The 15061-nt window shown below is 50.9% G+C and overlaps 1 protein-coding gene across 1 annotated transcript in view; it reads right to left on the bottom strand.

Annotated features, from left to right (window-relative positions):
- Window positions 1-14613, bottom strand: part of CACNA2D4 (calcium voltage-gated channel auxiliary subunit alpha2delta 4) — a 118233-nt gene extending 103620 nt beyond the window's left edge. The window contains exons 1-7 of the mRNA XM_066184695.1: window positions 14516-14613; window positions 10026-10107; window positions 4910-5050; window positions 3396-3455; window positions 2113-2275; window positions 1007-1138; window positions 237-297 (exon numbers count right to left, since the gene is read on the bottom strand). Of these exons, the coding sequence (XP_066040792.1) occupies window positions 237-297; window positions 1007-1138; window positions 2113-2275; window positions 3396-3455; window positions 4910-5050; window positions 10026-10107; window positions 14516-14613 (737 nt within the window). The remainder of the gene's footprint in view (window positions 1-236; window positions 298-1006; window positions 1139-2112; window positions 2276-3395; window positions 3456-4909; window positions 5051-10025; window positions 10108-14515) is intronic.
- Window positions 14614-15061: the final 448 nt, after the last annotated feature.

Consider the following 15061-nt stretch of genomic DNA (forward strand, 5'->3'; position numbering starts at 1 on the left):
TTGATTTTTTTTGTGTGTGTCCCCTAATTGCCTTATTTTTTTAAAAAAATTTAAACCTATTCCTTAAAATTGACCAAAAAAACCCCCCAAAAACAAACAAAAAACCACCAACCCCCCAAAAACCCAAAACCTCGCAGGAACACCACAGGACATTAATCAGCGATCAGCAACTCACCACCTTGGCGAAGAGGGAGGGAGGATGAAAGGTGCTTTGGGCAGGTCTCTCCAAAACTTACCAGCCCCGGTTTCTGCAGTCGAAGGAGATGACCCCGTTCTCATCGGGTAACCACTTGATCCCTGCAGGGAGCAGCGAGAGGAACAATCAGCACACGCAGGAAGGCAGGAACCTGCCCTGCTGCTGCTCCCCTACGCCAGGGAGCTGGCCAGACACAGCAGTGGCCAGAAATTCAAGCAGAGCTGCTCGGGCTCTGGCGGTTCTGAGTAAACTCTTTATTGAGTTTTCTCTTAAAAAAAAAAAAAAAAATATATACCTAGGCATAGTCTGCTCGAATTTGGGAAGCCACTGCTTGTGCTTGGAGGTTTTTGTCACTTTGGTGCAGTCCTCAGCAACAGGTTTTTTTTTCTCCCAGGGAGTGGCTGAGAGCATTAAAAAGCAGCAGCAGTGACAGGGACGCAGCTCTGTGCTCAGAGAGGCTCTGGCCACCTCTCAAACCCCCAGGGGAGCCCTGCTGTGGTGTTTGGAGAGCTTTTTGGGGGACCCCTGCCAGCAGACTTCCTCTGGGGTAGCACGAGTGGCTGGTTCTAATGGGACAAAGTGATTTATGCCTGCAGAACCCTTCCTTCAGCCTCCTCAGCCCACGCAGGAGTGTTTTTCTTATGGCATCCTGCGCTTCTTTGGGGCTGGGATGCCCCCCAAACTTCCCAGATTGGATCCTACCACGGCACAGATCCTGTCCTGCAAAATTATTGTGTTGCAGCAAATGATTGTGTTGCACGAAACGGTTTTGTTGCACTGAAGGAGGCAAGCCAAGCTCTGCTCCTTTACCTGGGTACAGCCTGAAGAATCCAGTGGAGCTGCCAAAGTACTGCCAGGTCAGCGTGGGATCCCTTTCAAAGTTGTCCACAAAAACGGGATTCAGGGCTTCCGACATGTAAACTCCATTGAGGATGGCAGGGTCTGGGGTGAGGGGGGAGAAAAGTGGGTGTGAAAGAAGGGAGGACATCCAGAACCCCTGATGGAGGAGAGGGGTGGCAACACGGACAGCTTCAGGAGCTTTTCCACTGATGCATCCTGGGGACATGTGGCTCTCGAGGAGCAGCTGCCTGATGCACCCCGACAGCCTTTCTGCAAGGACCGCCTAAACTGAGGCGAGCCGTAATCTCCTAAGGCAGGATTTACACAGCTGTGCTCTCTCGGCTCTTCTCCTCACCAGCTCTTTCTTTCCTCCCTTGCCTGCCCTTTTCCTTGGCTCTCCTACCATGGTCCCACCTCCTCGGAGTCAATAGGAAGCTGCAGATTCCAAGAGCTGCTGGGAGGAAGAGTAATTTGGTGTCTGTGTTGACTCGCTGCCTCAGGAGAGCAAAGAGAGCAGCAGCAGCGAATCATGAGAATCTGACCGTCGCAGGATTAGTTTTATTGGGGCTGGAAAGGGTGGGGCTCTCACCTTCCATTTCCTGTTTGGTCACTTTATATATTATTTATTTATCTATTTATTATTTATTTCTATATTATTTATCTAGATATCTATTGGTTATTTCGATATTTATTATATATTTATATATTAGTTATGTATTAGTTATTTATAAATTTACTATTTATTTATAAATTTACTATTTATTCATTTCCATATTAATTATATATATTTATTATATATATATAATTTATGTATTATTTATTCGTATATTTACTATTTATTTTTTACCTTATTTATCTCCATATTTAATGTTTATCTATTTATTATTTATTTATATACTTATGATTTATTTATACATTTAGTATTTATTTTAATAGTTATAATATAAATATAAATATAAATATATAAATTTCTATTTTTTATTTGTCTTTTTTTTTTCCCCATCCTTTTTTCCAGCATTACCGCTGATAATTTCCAGGCCAAGCTACCAGCAGTGAGCAAGCAGGAGGCCGTTTACCTTTGTTGTAGACGTTGGTGGGCAGCTGGATGTCACTGTAGGTTGTGTTCACCAGCAGGTTATTGAAATGCTCATTTGGCTCCAGAATGAATTCATCCCCCAGCTCCACGTAATTGTCATTTTCATCCTTGTCATTAATCAGGAGAGAGTTGTAGTAATCAAACTGTTGATGGAGACGATGGAAAAGACAAAGAGAGAATGGGACAGACTGTTACCAGCACTGCTGGGAAAAAAAAAAAAAAAACAACAACAAACCACTCTTTAACACAAAGAGGGGACATGTGGAGAGTCAGGGCTTCAGAGAGGATCAAAACCAGCCACAAACAAGCCATTATTACCAACTGCAAGTGCCAAGCTGCCCAGATGATGGTTCCTGGCCAGTTTGTTGCTGTCCTGTGCCCATACGCACTGCCAGCATTGCTAAAGAGTCACTGAAGGGGCAGGGGAGACCCTCCTGTGGCCCACCAAGGGATTTAGGGATCAGCTGGAAAGGTGAGGCGTCCCACAGGGTCTGTCTGTCTGTCCTGGGTTCACAGCCCCTTGCTGTGAACGCAGCTGACCCAACCAACAAGAATAATGGGATTCTTTTTTTAAAAAAAGGAAAAAAAAAAAAAAAGAAGTGAGATGAAATTAGTATCTGCCTTGATTTCCAGGAGTGTTTTCATTTTCCCCAGCACTGAGACATGTACTTGCAGGGGCAGCCTGTCCTTCTGCTCAGCTGTCTGTGCTTGTGCTGTGGACAGAGAACCTCCCACCGCCTTTTCACTCCGGCTCCCCTCACCAGCAGTAATCCCACAGCCTGGCCACAACAAACAGTTATTAACAGAAAGCCAATTATCCAAATTGCTCGGGCAGCACCAGACTTTCACCTTGAGGGAAGCCCTGACAAGTGGGTGTCTGCCTGGTACGGAAAAGAAGATGGGAGCTGTGTAAGAAAGATGGTGAGAAACTCAAGTTCATTTGGATTAACGGGTTTGCTGCGGGTATTTGTAACAGCATCCTCCTCATTGTTCACTCGCACTCCAATTTTGAGCTCGTTTTCCAGTCACGTAACCCACAAAGCGCCAGATAATTTGCACTAAAAAACGTCGCATAACTTGGCTGGGCAGTAAAAGTAATGCCAAGAGTGTTGCCTTCCCAAATCCTTCCCCTCCCAGAGGCAAAGGGACAAATCTGCTCGGTTTGGGATGTGCCAAGGACGTCTCTGACTCACAGCGGCGTCTGCACAAGCTGAGGGTCCAGCAGACAAAGGAATTCCAGGAATCTGACCAGGGTGAACTCACCTCCAGGGAGGAGTTGTACTCGTGGTTCAGGTCTGCATCTTCTGCTGCCTCCACCAACCTCTAAAGCAAGCACACGGAGAGGAAGGTGAGTGGGCGCCGTGGCAAAGCCCCCCCAGATGTTCTTCCAGCTGTGTCGGTGACTGCCTCCCTCACCACCGGGGTCATAAACTTCCCTGTCGTTCTGGGCTACAATTTTACAGCTTGGCAGGCACACCATTTGCAGCTATTTATTGCCAAGCGTGTTCACACCCACTCGCTCCAGAGTCCCTGCTACCCCCCTGAGCAATTTCAGATATCACAGGGCATGTACAAACAGAAACACGGGTCCGTTTGGAGGAGCAACGGGCAGATTTAATTTCATTTTCCACGAACCCTTCCAAAAAGCCATGGGAAAGGCGTTTCAGGCCCAGCTTGGTGTCAGTATCTCATCAAAGGAAAAGGCCGTGTGGGAGCCTCAGTCTGGTATTGTTCCTGACACAAAGACCCTGGCTGGGTTTCGTGAAGGGCTCAGCGCTGCTGGGGCCGTTTGTAAGTTCTTCCCATTTATGGGAGGCAATAAAATCAGCCAGTTTTCCCCAGGACGATGCTTCAGGGCACTGATTCTCCATTGGTACAGACTGGGAAGGGATCCAGCTAAGCGCGTTACGTGTTCCCAGCGTCGCACAATCAGCTGCAGTCTCAGCAAAACTGCATTTTGCTCCTTCACAAAGGAGCAGGCAATCCAAACACTGGAAAGGTCTGGCTAAGAGCTTAACGTTGTGGGCCAAAGCTCGGGGGCTAAATATGCCCACGCCTCACTGGGAGATTCAAATGATGTGTTTCTGGATGACTTTTCCACATTAGAAGCCTTAAACAGTCCAGGCTCTGTGACTACAGAAATGTGCTTTTCACCGTGGGTAAACACCCGGGGATATGATAAATCCTCAGGAGCAGGAAGCCAGAGGGGCCAGGACGATTACCTGCTCTGAACTCCCACCCTGCAGCAGCCACGGGCCCCTTTGCCACCTCCTGCACACTTCCCCACGTACACAGCTGGAAATCCGAGCACCTTGCCTGCAGCCTGTGCTCGGGAGGTGCAGAAATTCCCCCTGAGCCACACACACACAGAGCTGGAACAAGCCCCTGCTCTTCAGCGGCCAGAGCGCGTTCGTGGAAGGATGAGCTGGATCTTTCACTCCTGAGAGGTTTCCCTCCCCCTCCCCTCTTTAAACAGCTTGTCTCCTAAAACGGTGCTCGCTCCCTCATATTTATTCCTAGACTTTGTTTTTGTCTCCTTTGCTAATTTAAGAGGAGGGAGAAGCCAGCATCCCCTTGTCTGAGCGCCCACAGCCTCCCACGGGTGTCTGCTTAAAGCTCAGCGCCAGCAGCCAGCTGCACCAGCCTGGGCAGGGCAGTCCTCACACAACCCCTGCGCCCACGCGCTCCTGGGGGCAGGCAGGAGGCCTGTGCCTGCTGCTCTGGGGCTGGCAGGGCTCAAATCCCTTCCCAAAGCCCCGAAGGGCCGGGGGTGGTACCTCAACAGCTTCCACCTTCCTGCGGAGCATGCTCTCCATCTGCTCGGAGAACTTCTTCACCAGCTCCAGGCCATCCACCTCCTTGATCTTCAGCGTCGGCTCCACGTCTTTGTACTTCTGCCCAAGGGAAAGAGGGGAATCCTGCTGAGCAGCTGGGCATTGTCTTGGTGTCGAAACCACTGCTCTGATTCCATCACCTTCCACCTCTGCCCTTTTCCACCCCGTGATTCAGGGTGTGCAGATCAGTGACCATAACCGAAAGCGCTTTGACCAAAAGCAACTGATCCAAGTCGTTGAAAGCTTGGATCTTTCGGCTGCTGTGAGCTGTTGACAGCAGCAATGCACCTGAAGCTGTTAGCGCCCACAAACCGGAGAGAGAAGCAGGAGGCCAACTTTTAAAACCCCAAAACCTTGCCGTGTGATGACATCCATTACGTCACACGCCTCCCGCTCACCCGAGGCAGAGCGAAGAGCCAGGGGATGGGGCACCGGTGGGGAGGTGTAGGAACAGGGTAAAAAGCTATTTTGCTATTTTTTTTTTAAAGTGCAGTCGATAAGTAAATTGTAAGTTCCTATACAAAGCTCTTTTAAGAACGAGAAGCTCTTTTGATCCAATGAAGGGTGAAAAATAAGTGCACTTGTAACAGCAAGAGATTTGTCTCGTGAGAATTAGTAAAGAAAAATATGCACAGGATCTAAGAATAAAGAGATTTAATGGAGAAGTAAAATACCTTTTACCAACCAACGGAATAATTAACAAAAAAGCTATTAACCAATTAAAAGTCTGGGAAAACTGTATAAAAACCAGCATGCAGCCAATAAGAAAAGAGCCTTCTAAACTTTTATAGTGTCACTCTGTGTGTCATAACCATCCCAAGAACAGGGAGATGTCCTGGCAGGGCAGGGGCTGTCCTTCGCCGTGGTTCATATAACCCAGGAACTGAAAAAACCCCAAGAGTACAATCTAAACTGCGTAACCAAAATCTGCCTCCTTAAATCTGCTCTTTTAAGACTGGATACAACGGGCTTTATTTCTCCTTTCCAAAAAAAAAGAAAAAAAAAATCCCACAGCTCACAGAGACAGGCAGAAAGAAGGAGTAAAGAAACCCGGGAAAGGACGCAGGATGCTGAACTTATTTCAGAAAAGACAGGGCTTTATCTCCCGAGCGTTTTGGAAACCCCAAGGCAACCAACTGCAATTCCCTGGTCCCTCACTGCCAGTTCTGGCTGTGTACAGCCCCCCCCTCCATCCCCACCTTGTGTGAGCACCACAGCAGCACCAATCTCAGCCAGGGAAAAAGCTGCTCAGCCTTTTGGGGCAGCTTCTTGTGCTGGGGAAAACAAACCAAAAAACAAATGAGGTGGTGAAAAGGGCAAGGAGGTGGCAGGGGCTCCAGTGACGCCTTTGAATTAGAGGGAAGCAGCAGGGAAAGGACTTTAGGGTGAGCCCCTTTCGTCCAAGGAGCTCCTTGAGCATCCAGGAGGGCAGATGAGCACAGGAAATGCCCGGAGGATGGGGCAGGCTGAGGAGGTCAGCCAGAAATAGCAGCAGCATCCAGCCCCAGCAGGCATGGCAGGGAGGCTGCTCCCTCTGCCTGGCATGATTAACAGCAAAGGGTTTTACTGGATTAAAAACGCCAGGCCTGGCTCCCCCTGCGCTGGGGAGCAGGGACAGGCTGCAGGGGGAGGAGGAGGAGGAGGGATTGAGGAGGAAGGTCGGGGTAACCACGCTGCCAGAAGAGGAATGTGCAGCCACGAGCCCCTGGCTGGTGAGGAGAGCCCAGCACACACCCAGCTGGGTGTCTGTCCCTTCAGCTCCACGCTGTGGTCCTGCCAGGAGAGAAGGGATCTCTGCCAGGCTGGGCTTAATCAGGCCCTGCTCGGGGGGAGGAGGGTAATAATCTCTCCTGGCAAAGCTCACCAAGGGGGGGGACACACCAGCTTCACAAAGTGACCTGCCACCAGCTACCTCGGCTCACAGCCTCCATCAAAAGCTGCAGGGCTTTCCCCCTCCCCCTCAGTTAATCTTTTTCTTTTTTTTTTTTTAATGTGCTTTTGACATACTCACAAGTAGATGTTGCTGGGTAATCACGAGGAATCGCAAATATTAAAAGGAATCCTGAGGAATCACAAATATTAAAAGGAATCCTGAGGAATCACAAGCAGTCTGCTAATGGCACACAAGTCTCAGCCCTGAGATCTGGCCAGACATGGGAAGGAAAAAAAACCCCAACACCAAAAAAAACCACCCCAACTTCCTGCAAAGTTCCAGTTCGCTAAGGAATGCACCAGGTTTGAGCTCGAATCCTATTTGAGCTTTTTTTTTTTTCCTACAAATGGAACCAGCAAACCACTGCATGCCTGCATTCCTGCCATGGAAATCTCTGGCTGTTGATGACTGTTCATCCAATGGTGGGCAGCAGAGTTGTGATTTCAGTCCTGTCACCAGACACCACGGCTGAAAGCAGCTCAGGTGCACGGAGCTGGCCAAAATCAGATCATTCTAAGTTACAGAACAGGAGTCAGGCCTGGGAGAACTTCCTGAAAGGATCTGGTGTTGAAAAGAGGCCAAAAAGTGAGCTCAGCTCTAGCAGAAAACCTCGCCTTATTCATGTGGCACTTGGCATTCCCTGCAAACAGCGGGAGCAATTCATTAAGATTCCCCTTCTGCAGGCACGGGGGTGGGGGTTTAAAAGTAGAATCTCCAGGATTCGGCATCCTGAGTTTTATCTGTGAGCAGGGAGATGTCACCAAATGGATATTCTTGTCCCCCACCTCCGTAAAATTCAGCCTATTGAAGTACACAGCGCTGCATTGCTCACTGCTAGTGGAACTAAATTAAGGGTGTGAAAGACATTCCTTTCATCTTCACCCAGGAAAACGTCTTGACTGAACTTCTCAAGTTTGGCTGCTCCTCGCCGTGGGTTTTTTGGGGTTTTTTTTGGGGGGGTGGCTTTCTAATAACAGCAGGGCAAAGCTCTGATGCAGGGTAAAAGCCTGCCCTGGGGGATGTCTGTCAGCTCTGGGAAGGAGGGATGCAGGGGATGGCAGCTCTCTGGGAATGATATAGACTGGTGGGATTGCACCGTGGTTTCTGGGTTCTTCTGGAGGGAGCAAACAAAACTCCAAAGAAAACTAAGCAAACTCAAGGCCACAACATGCCGAGTATTAAAGGCAAAGGTTTACATGCAAAGCCTTCAGGAACCGAGAAAATTCTGACTCTCACAGCAACAAAAAGCTGGTGACTTCGAGACTATCAGGCACAAGGGAGAGATGAGATAAGACAGAGAGATAACAGCACCTTCTGCATTTCCTCAAAGACAAACTGCCTGTCGACTTAGACAAGCACTGAGAAAAGAAAAAAAAAAATCACCCGGACCTCTGTGCTCCCCACCCTTCTGCTGGTCTGGGCACACCCATGCATGCAGAGAAATGTTTGCTGTGAAAAACAGCCCAAGAGAGAGAAAGGTGCCTGGGGAGCAGGTAAATCCACGTGTTTAATCTCCAGACTTCGGTGTGGAAGGCCTAACTGTGAATGGCCACAGTCTGCGCCAATGAGGTGATCTACATCGAGTTATTTGGGGCCTGCCAGGGTGCGTGGAGATGATGTTTAATAGTAAAAGATCTCTCTGCATCCACCTGTAGTGCTGGAGGTGCCAGGGGTGCAGTGAGAGCCCTCTGGGGCTGGCTGCTTCTCCCCTCTTTCCTTATTTCCCAGGGAAACAATAAACGGGAGGAGAAAAAGCTCAAGATGTGGGGTTGAAAGATAAACCTGAGCTGCTTAAACTGCTCAAGTCAAGTCAGGGCAGAGCACAACACGGCACGAATTCAGGAGATGGTTCTTTGCTGCAGCGTCCACAGAGCAAAGCTGCATCAAACCCCGCTCAAAGTGACACTTTCCTTTTGAGTCACAGGCACTGTGCCCACTCTGCCCCTGGCTTGGGGACGCCAGGGGACAACAGGCAAAGCAGAAGCATCATCAAAACTGCTCCGAGCCTGACTTTTGTCTGAATCCACATCCTGCTGCGGCTGCCCACGGGTGCATGAGGTACCTTTATCAGGGGTGACCCTTTCCTCCCAAAAAGAGCTGATGATGGGCTCAGGTTGGTGATGGATGCTGAAAGCCTGTCCTGGGCAAACCCAGCAAAGTGAGGCTGCAGGATACAATCCCTCGGTCCAGGCAAAAAGCAGCACCCTGGGAGCAGGGAAACGGGGCTGAGCAGAAGACAAGGCAGGTGGGACCCAAATCCTGTGTTCTGGCTGGGATGTGGGATAATTGCTAATGTGGGGACAGAAGGCAGACGCCCAGGAGGTGCGAGGGGCAGCTCACGGCTTGTGGTGGAGAATCAGAGGAGGAATAAAGAAAAATGAACCGGATGGGCACAAAGTGGAGCCTGCATTCCTCTGGCTGCAGCCAGCAGCCCCCCGGAGCAGCACTTGGCAGGTGCAGGACAGAGATCCCCAGGTCTGAAAGAGGAGCAGCCATTCACCACTGACTTCAGGAAGCTTCTGTACAGCGGCAAAAGGGACCATTTGTTTAAAATTGTCAAAGGAGCTTCACCCTTGCGTGCTGGCAGGGAGTTTACTGCCATAGGGCATTGTTTGGTGAACCAGCCAAGCAAAGCTCTGCCCCTCTGGCTCCTGCCTGAAGCAGAGTCTTAAGGGCAAGATGCAGAGAATTGATGAACAGCTGGCTGAATACAGATCAGAAATCAAAAAAAAAAATAAATAGTGTCAGCTGGAGAGATGCAGGATGGGTGACAATGAGCAGGTGGGTGATGAGTAGCAGAGGGAATCAAAAAAAGGAGGAATGAAGGGTCAGCCTGGGAGGGCAGGGAGTGACTGATCATCAGAGGGGAGACGCGAGGGGTGCTGTTAAAAAGCGTTTTTCACAGAAAAAGGGGTCCAGTGAAGGAGGTGAAAGCAGGGAAGGCATGGAATGGATCTCCCTCTCCAGCTCCTGGGCACCACTCTGGGCTTTGGGATGGTTTTGGTTCCATGGTTTTCAAAGACAGCTGCACCAGTGTGTTATTCTTTCCTCCACCCTGGGGAAAACCCTGGGAGGCACGTGGAGAGGTGACACGGAGCCAAGGGAGCCCTCGCAGATTTTGCCTACCTTCTGCAACAGGAGAGAGCCTGAATACTTCGTCACAATGGAGTACAGCTCCCCACCAAAGGCATCTGCCCAGGACTTCACCCTGAAAAAGGGGCCAAAAGAAGGAAAACCAATGTCAGTAATTCCTGGTTACTTCTTCAGACAGGTGAAAGTCCATCTTCCCGAGCACAAACCCCTCCATCTCTCTAAGCCACTCTTCCACAGCGGCAATGGTTTGTCCCCAGGCTCCAGCCAGGCCAGCAGGAAGGCAGGAGGCAGTGCTGCCCTTGGACATTCCACCCAGGACACTGGTCAGCAGGGAGAAACCCTGACTTCCGCTGCTCTCAGTCCCCGTGCTCGGAGTTGAATTTGTCCCACCTCGCCTCAGACGCACAAATTTGGTCTCAGACAGCATCCCAGCTCCTTCTGTTGCTGGCAGAGAGAAATAAATTGCTTTCTGCAGACACCTATTTGTCTTCCCTGACAGGCCCTGGGGTGCAGGGCTAGACACCAAATCTGCTGAGGAGAAATGAGTGTCAGCACTAAGAGAAGGTGTCATGATCCAGCCCTTGCATTCAGCTCCAACAGCAGAGCAGGCCAGGGGCTGCTCAGAGGAATTCTCTGCTCTCCCTGGCGCTGCTGCTGCGGGATAATGCCACAGCAGACTATGCACGTTGTCATTGCTTGTGCCACGCCGGAAATAACGGAGGGCAGTGATCCCACGTGGAGAAAAATCTGGATGTCGAGGAGCAGCCTGAGCACTGAGACACCCAAATCCAAACGGATGGCTCAATCCAAAATTGACAGAGCACTTCATCAGAAAGCTGCTCCACGAGCCACATGAGGCAGCTCCACCTCCCTCAACAAGGATTCACTGCAGGGAGATTTATTTAATGCACTAAGTGGCCTTCTCCACTGACCAGAACACTCATTTATGATAAGCACAGTCTTCCCTACAGCTCCCAGTGGGGTCCTTGGAGTCCCAAGCAGGTTTTGACCTTGGGGCCTGATCCCCCAGAGAACTGCAGCACAAATAACACGCCAAGACAGAGATGGGCCGGGGGGTAAAGGCAGCCCAGCAATGGTGGAATAATCACAGAGCTCACTCCAGCCCAGGAAAGGCTGCTTAGCCTCCCCGCCTGCACACAGGGGATGATCTGGAGCAAGCTCTGCACTGCACCTCTCCCCACTGCTACGAAAAAAGCAGGAGAGAGTGGGCGCCTTTTTAAATCAACCCTCAATTGGCAATGAGGCATTCATGTTTAAACACTCAGTGGGAACTACCACCAGCTAAAGTCATTTTTTTTTTTAAATTTTTTTGGCATTGTGCTTTGCATCTTATTTTGAGAGCCAGAGCTTTTACCTCATCATTTAGAGAGAAAAAAAAAAAAAAAAAAAAAAAAAAAAAAAAAAAAAAAAAAAAAAGAGGAATTCAGGTGTTTTCTAGGAGAGCAGGGTTTATTGGGCTGTATCAGACTTATCCTAGCAAGCCTGGAATAAAAGAGGGAATGGGATCCCATGGGATGCTTTCCTGTTGTTGTAGCAGTGACTAATGCATTCCCTTCGACATGAGGATCCCTGGATCAGCGTTTAACTTGATGCCCATCTGCTTCATGAGTTTTATGTGCGAGGTGTTTTGTGCTGAATTTAACGAATATTCTCCACTCTCCTCGCCTTTTACAGTAGAAGGAGCAAACCCAAACATGAAGGGATGGTAATTTTAGCAGGGATGTTTATTTTTCTTTACCCCATTTCCCTCCCCTCCCCTCTGTTTCATGTCATTTCGTTTTTGTCATTTTCTCCTTCCAGCCCTCAACATTTTTCAACCCAGCAGGGTGGAAGAGTCCGTGGTGTTAATTCCTGATTAGTGGGTGCGGCTGAGCATTTTCCTGAAAGTTCTTGAGACTTCCAGCAACAGCAGAACTTGAATTAAAAAAAAAAAAAAAAAAAAGGGGTTGTGTAGTTTTGGGATGTCTGCTCTGGCTCAGGGCTTGGTATTTCTTCTGGTCTCAAAGCAGAGGAGGAAGGAGACACAAAAATAAAAAAAAAAAGACCAAAGAGAGGGCCAGAGACTGGCAGCTTTGGAGGGCTGGTTGGAAGGTTAAAGGGCACAGAGGAATGAGAGGTCTCCAATCCCCGTGTCACGGGACTAAAGGTTGTGCCACTAAAAATATCAGGTGGCATTTCATGGAAGTGGAAAAGTAGGAAACTGAAGAGGCAGAAATACACTGGCATTTATGTATTTAAAAGACAATTATTTGCCAGGGAAATGAGCAACCTTAGAAAGCTGGGAAATTAAGGGCAGCCTGCTGAACTCAAGTTTCCTTATTCTTTTTCCCATAAATGAGTGAGAGAAAAGGTCCATCTGAAATTCAGCAGGTGGCGGAGAAATTTCTCCCAAGGTCTCTGGCTCTGCCCAGCTCAGGGGCAGCCTGAAGAGGCCACGGCAGGTTGATCTTTGCCTCTCCCAGCAGCATTTCCCAGGGTTTCCATCACCCCAAGAAGCATTCCTGCCCACGCCGTGGCCAGAGCTGTGCCCGGTGGGGAGGAAGAAGAGGAAGAGCTCCTCTGTGTGCTGAACTTGCACCCCAGCAGCACCGCCAGGATGTGACTGAGCAGATTTGTGCCCCGCTGGAGCTGGAGCTGAGCGAGCCCTGGAATGAGCTGGCAGTGATCCAGACAGGATGCAGCAGAGCCCGACTGAGCCTTGTGTCACCTCGCCCTGACCAGACCCGGCTGCTGCTGGAAGGGCTCTGCTTTTGCGTCCCCAAAAATGTCCCCGTGTAACCCATCAAACACAGCCACTTTCTGCTCCTTTGCTCCCCCTCTGGGCCTCGGCATTTCTCTCCGCCGAAATTTCATTTCTGAAAGGGGCGACTTTTGTGTTTTGGTTAAATTCCTGAGTGGATTTGAAACAACCAGGGATTAATTTAGCCCGGTTGGTCTGGTTTTCGTGCCAGAGGAGAAAAATCTCTTTTCCTATTGTTTATTCTTCATTCTTGCACAGGAATAAGTTCCAAATTGTGCTAAGTGACGTACATTTTTTTTTTTTTCCCAGTAGTAAAGGGCTATCACATTGTAACGAAACACATCAGAAAAGGATTTGGTCAGAGATTGCCTGCCTCTAATCCCTGCTCTTATATTCAGTGGCAAGAACAGCAGAAAGGACAGGCTGGCTCCTAAATGCCACAGGCTTCCATGCTGAAAGGCGTTCCCATGCAGCGCTTATCCTGCACGTGGAACCATGATTGGCAGGGTTGGAAGTTGGCAGAAGTTGGATTTGATCTCTGTGCCCTTTCTGTGAGTGAAAAATCAGGCAGCAAAGCGGAAGCACTTTTGCTGGGGAAGTGCTTGACAGTGCAAGAATAGAACTGGCAGCAAAGTTTCCCGAGACCCCCGTGGGTGATGTCAGTGCACCGCTGTGAGGGTGTTGTTGGAAATTTTGGAATAAAAACCATTTCCCCGAATGCAGGAAAGGGCTTAAGCTGACCCGAGCTGATATTTCAGACGTTTCTCCTTCTGGATGTGGCTGGCAGTGCTGTCTCCTCTCCAGCCCAAGCTGCTGCCCTGCACCCACGACCCTTCCCCAGCACCCCAGAAACAGCCCCGCTACAACTTTTACTGACGGCACCGCTGACATTTTTAATCCCTCGAGGATTTAACTTGTCCAAATCAGCTTAAGAAGGTGAAGTTGTTATAAACTGGGGTTGCTGAGGGGCGCTGGGCTCCTTGGCGGGGAGCTGCCAGGGCTGCAAAACCCACACCCCAAAAGATGCATCAGGAGTCCCTGCACGGGCAGTGCATGCACCAACCGCGGCTGGGTGTGCTTTGTGTGCAGCTCAGCTTCTCATTCCTTCCCTCCAGAGCTCTGGGAAGGGCCGTTCTGGAGAGAGGTGGAGCGAGCACAAGCTCCCTGTCGCCTCCTCAGCCAGGAACCACCCAGGGAGCAGAGCTCTGGGGCTGCAAACCTTGCCCTGCGCAATCTGCGTGGCAAAGAGATGCGTCGGAGCTCCGACACCCCCGTGTGCGCCTCCGCAGCCACAACCTGCCCGGTGCTGTGCATCCCTTGGGTGCTCCTGGCACACCGAGCCCCTGCAGCCTCTGCTGGAACCCCTCTGCTCCACTGGGAGCTGCCAAGCTGGGGCCGCTCCTGTCTGCCCCCACCGTGGGATCCCTGCAAGTTGCGGCAGCAGCAGTGTAGAGGTTTTACGAACGCGTCTTGGACCTGCTTTTGCCTTCTGCTGCCCAGTGCATTAGGCAGAGCATTAATACATGTCAAAGTACTTCACTAAAGGAGACGAGAAGCATTTTTTTTTTTGTTCAGACCGCTGTGCTTGACGAGTGGGGAGGGAGAGGTGTGGCGCCTTAGTCTAGACCCGGGCACAGAATTCCTGGCTCCCACGTCTGTGTCCTCTGCCAGGGTAGGGAAATGCCACCACCCCCCCCAGGTGCCATGTGCCCACCCCGCCTGTCCCTGCCCCCGGCATCGCCAGCAGCCCAGAAACACTCACGTCTCCAGCGGGATCTTCATCTGGGCCCTGGCACAGGGCGGGACGCAGAGCAGCCAGAGCATCATCATCATCCTCCCCGGGACGGCGCCGGGCCCCATCCTGCGGGCCCCGGCCATCAGCAGGGGCTCCTGCCGGCGGCCTGCGGGGGCTGCCCGCCCTTCCTGCTGCCCCGGGGGGGCTCCCCGGGGGCCCCGGCCATGCTGCAGCCCCGGGAGCACCGCGGCCGCCTCTGCCCCGGGAGCCGTCGGGGCTGTCCGGACCGCGGGCAGCGGGGTGAGCACCCAGGGGTGCTGAGCCCTCCGTGCCCCGGTCAGGGGTGAGCACCCAGGGGTATGCGGAGCTCTCGGCGCCCCGGAGCCAGGACGGAGCTCCCCTCGCCGGGAGCCGCAGCGGCTCCGTAATCCCCTGCCAGCCCTTAATCCCCTGGCCGAGCAGCAACAGCAGCAGCAGCCGCCGCAGATTTAGGGAAGTGGAGTGGGATAAAATCACCCGGGATTACTCTGATTTCTGAAGACGGCTCTCGGCTCCTCCAGCCGGAGGTCAGGC

Source organism: Chamaea fasciata, unplaced genomic scaffold (genome assembly GCF_029207755.1).
Source record: "Chamaea fasciata isolate MVZ Bird 193981 ecotype frontalis unplaced genomic scaffold, bChaFas1.0.hap1 SCAF_5, whole genome shotgun sequence".
Taxonomy (NCBI): domain Eukaryota; kingdom Metazoa; phylum Chordata; class Aves; order Passeriformes; family Sylviidae; genus Chamaea; species Chamaea fasciata.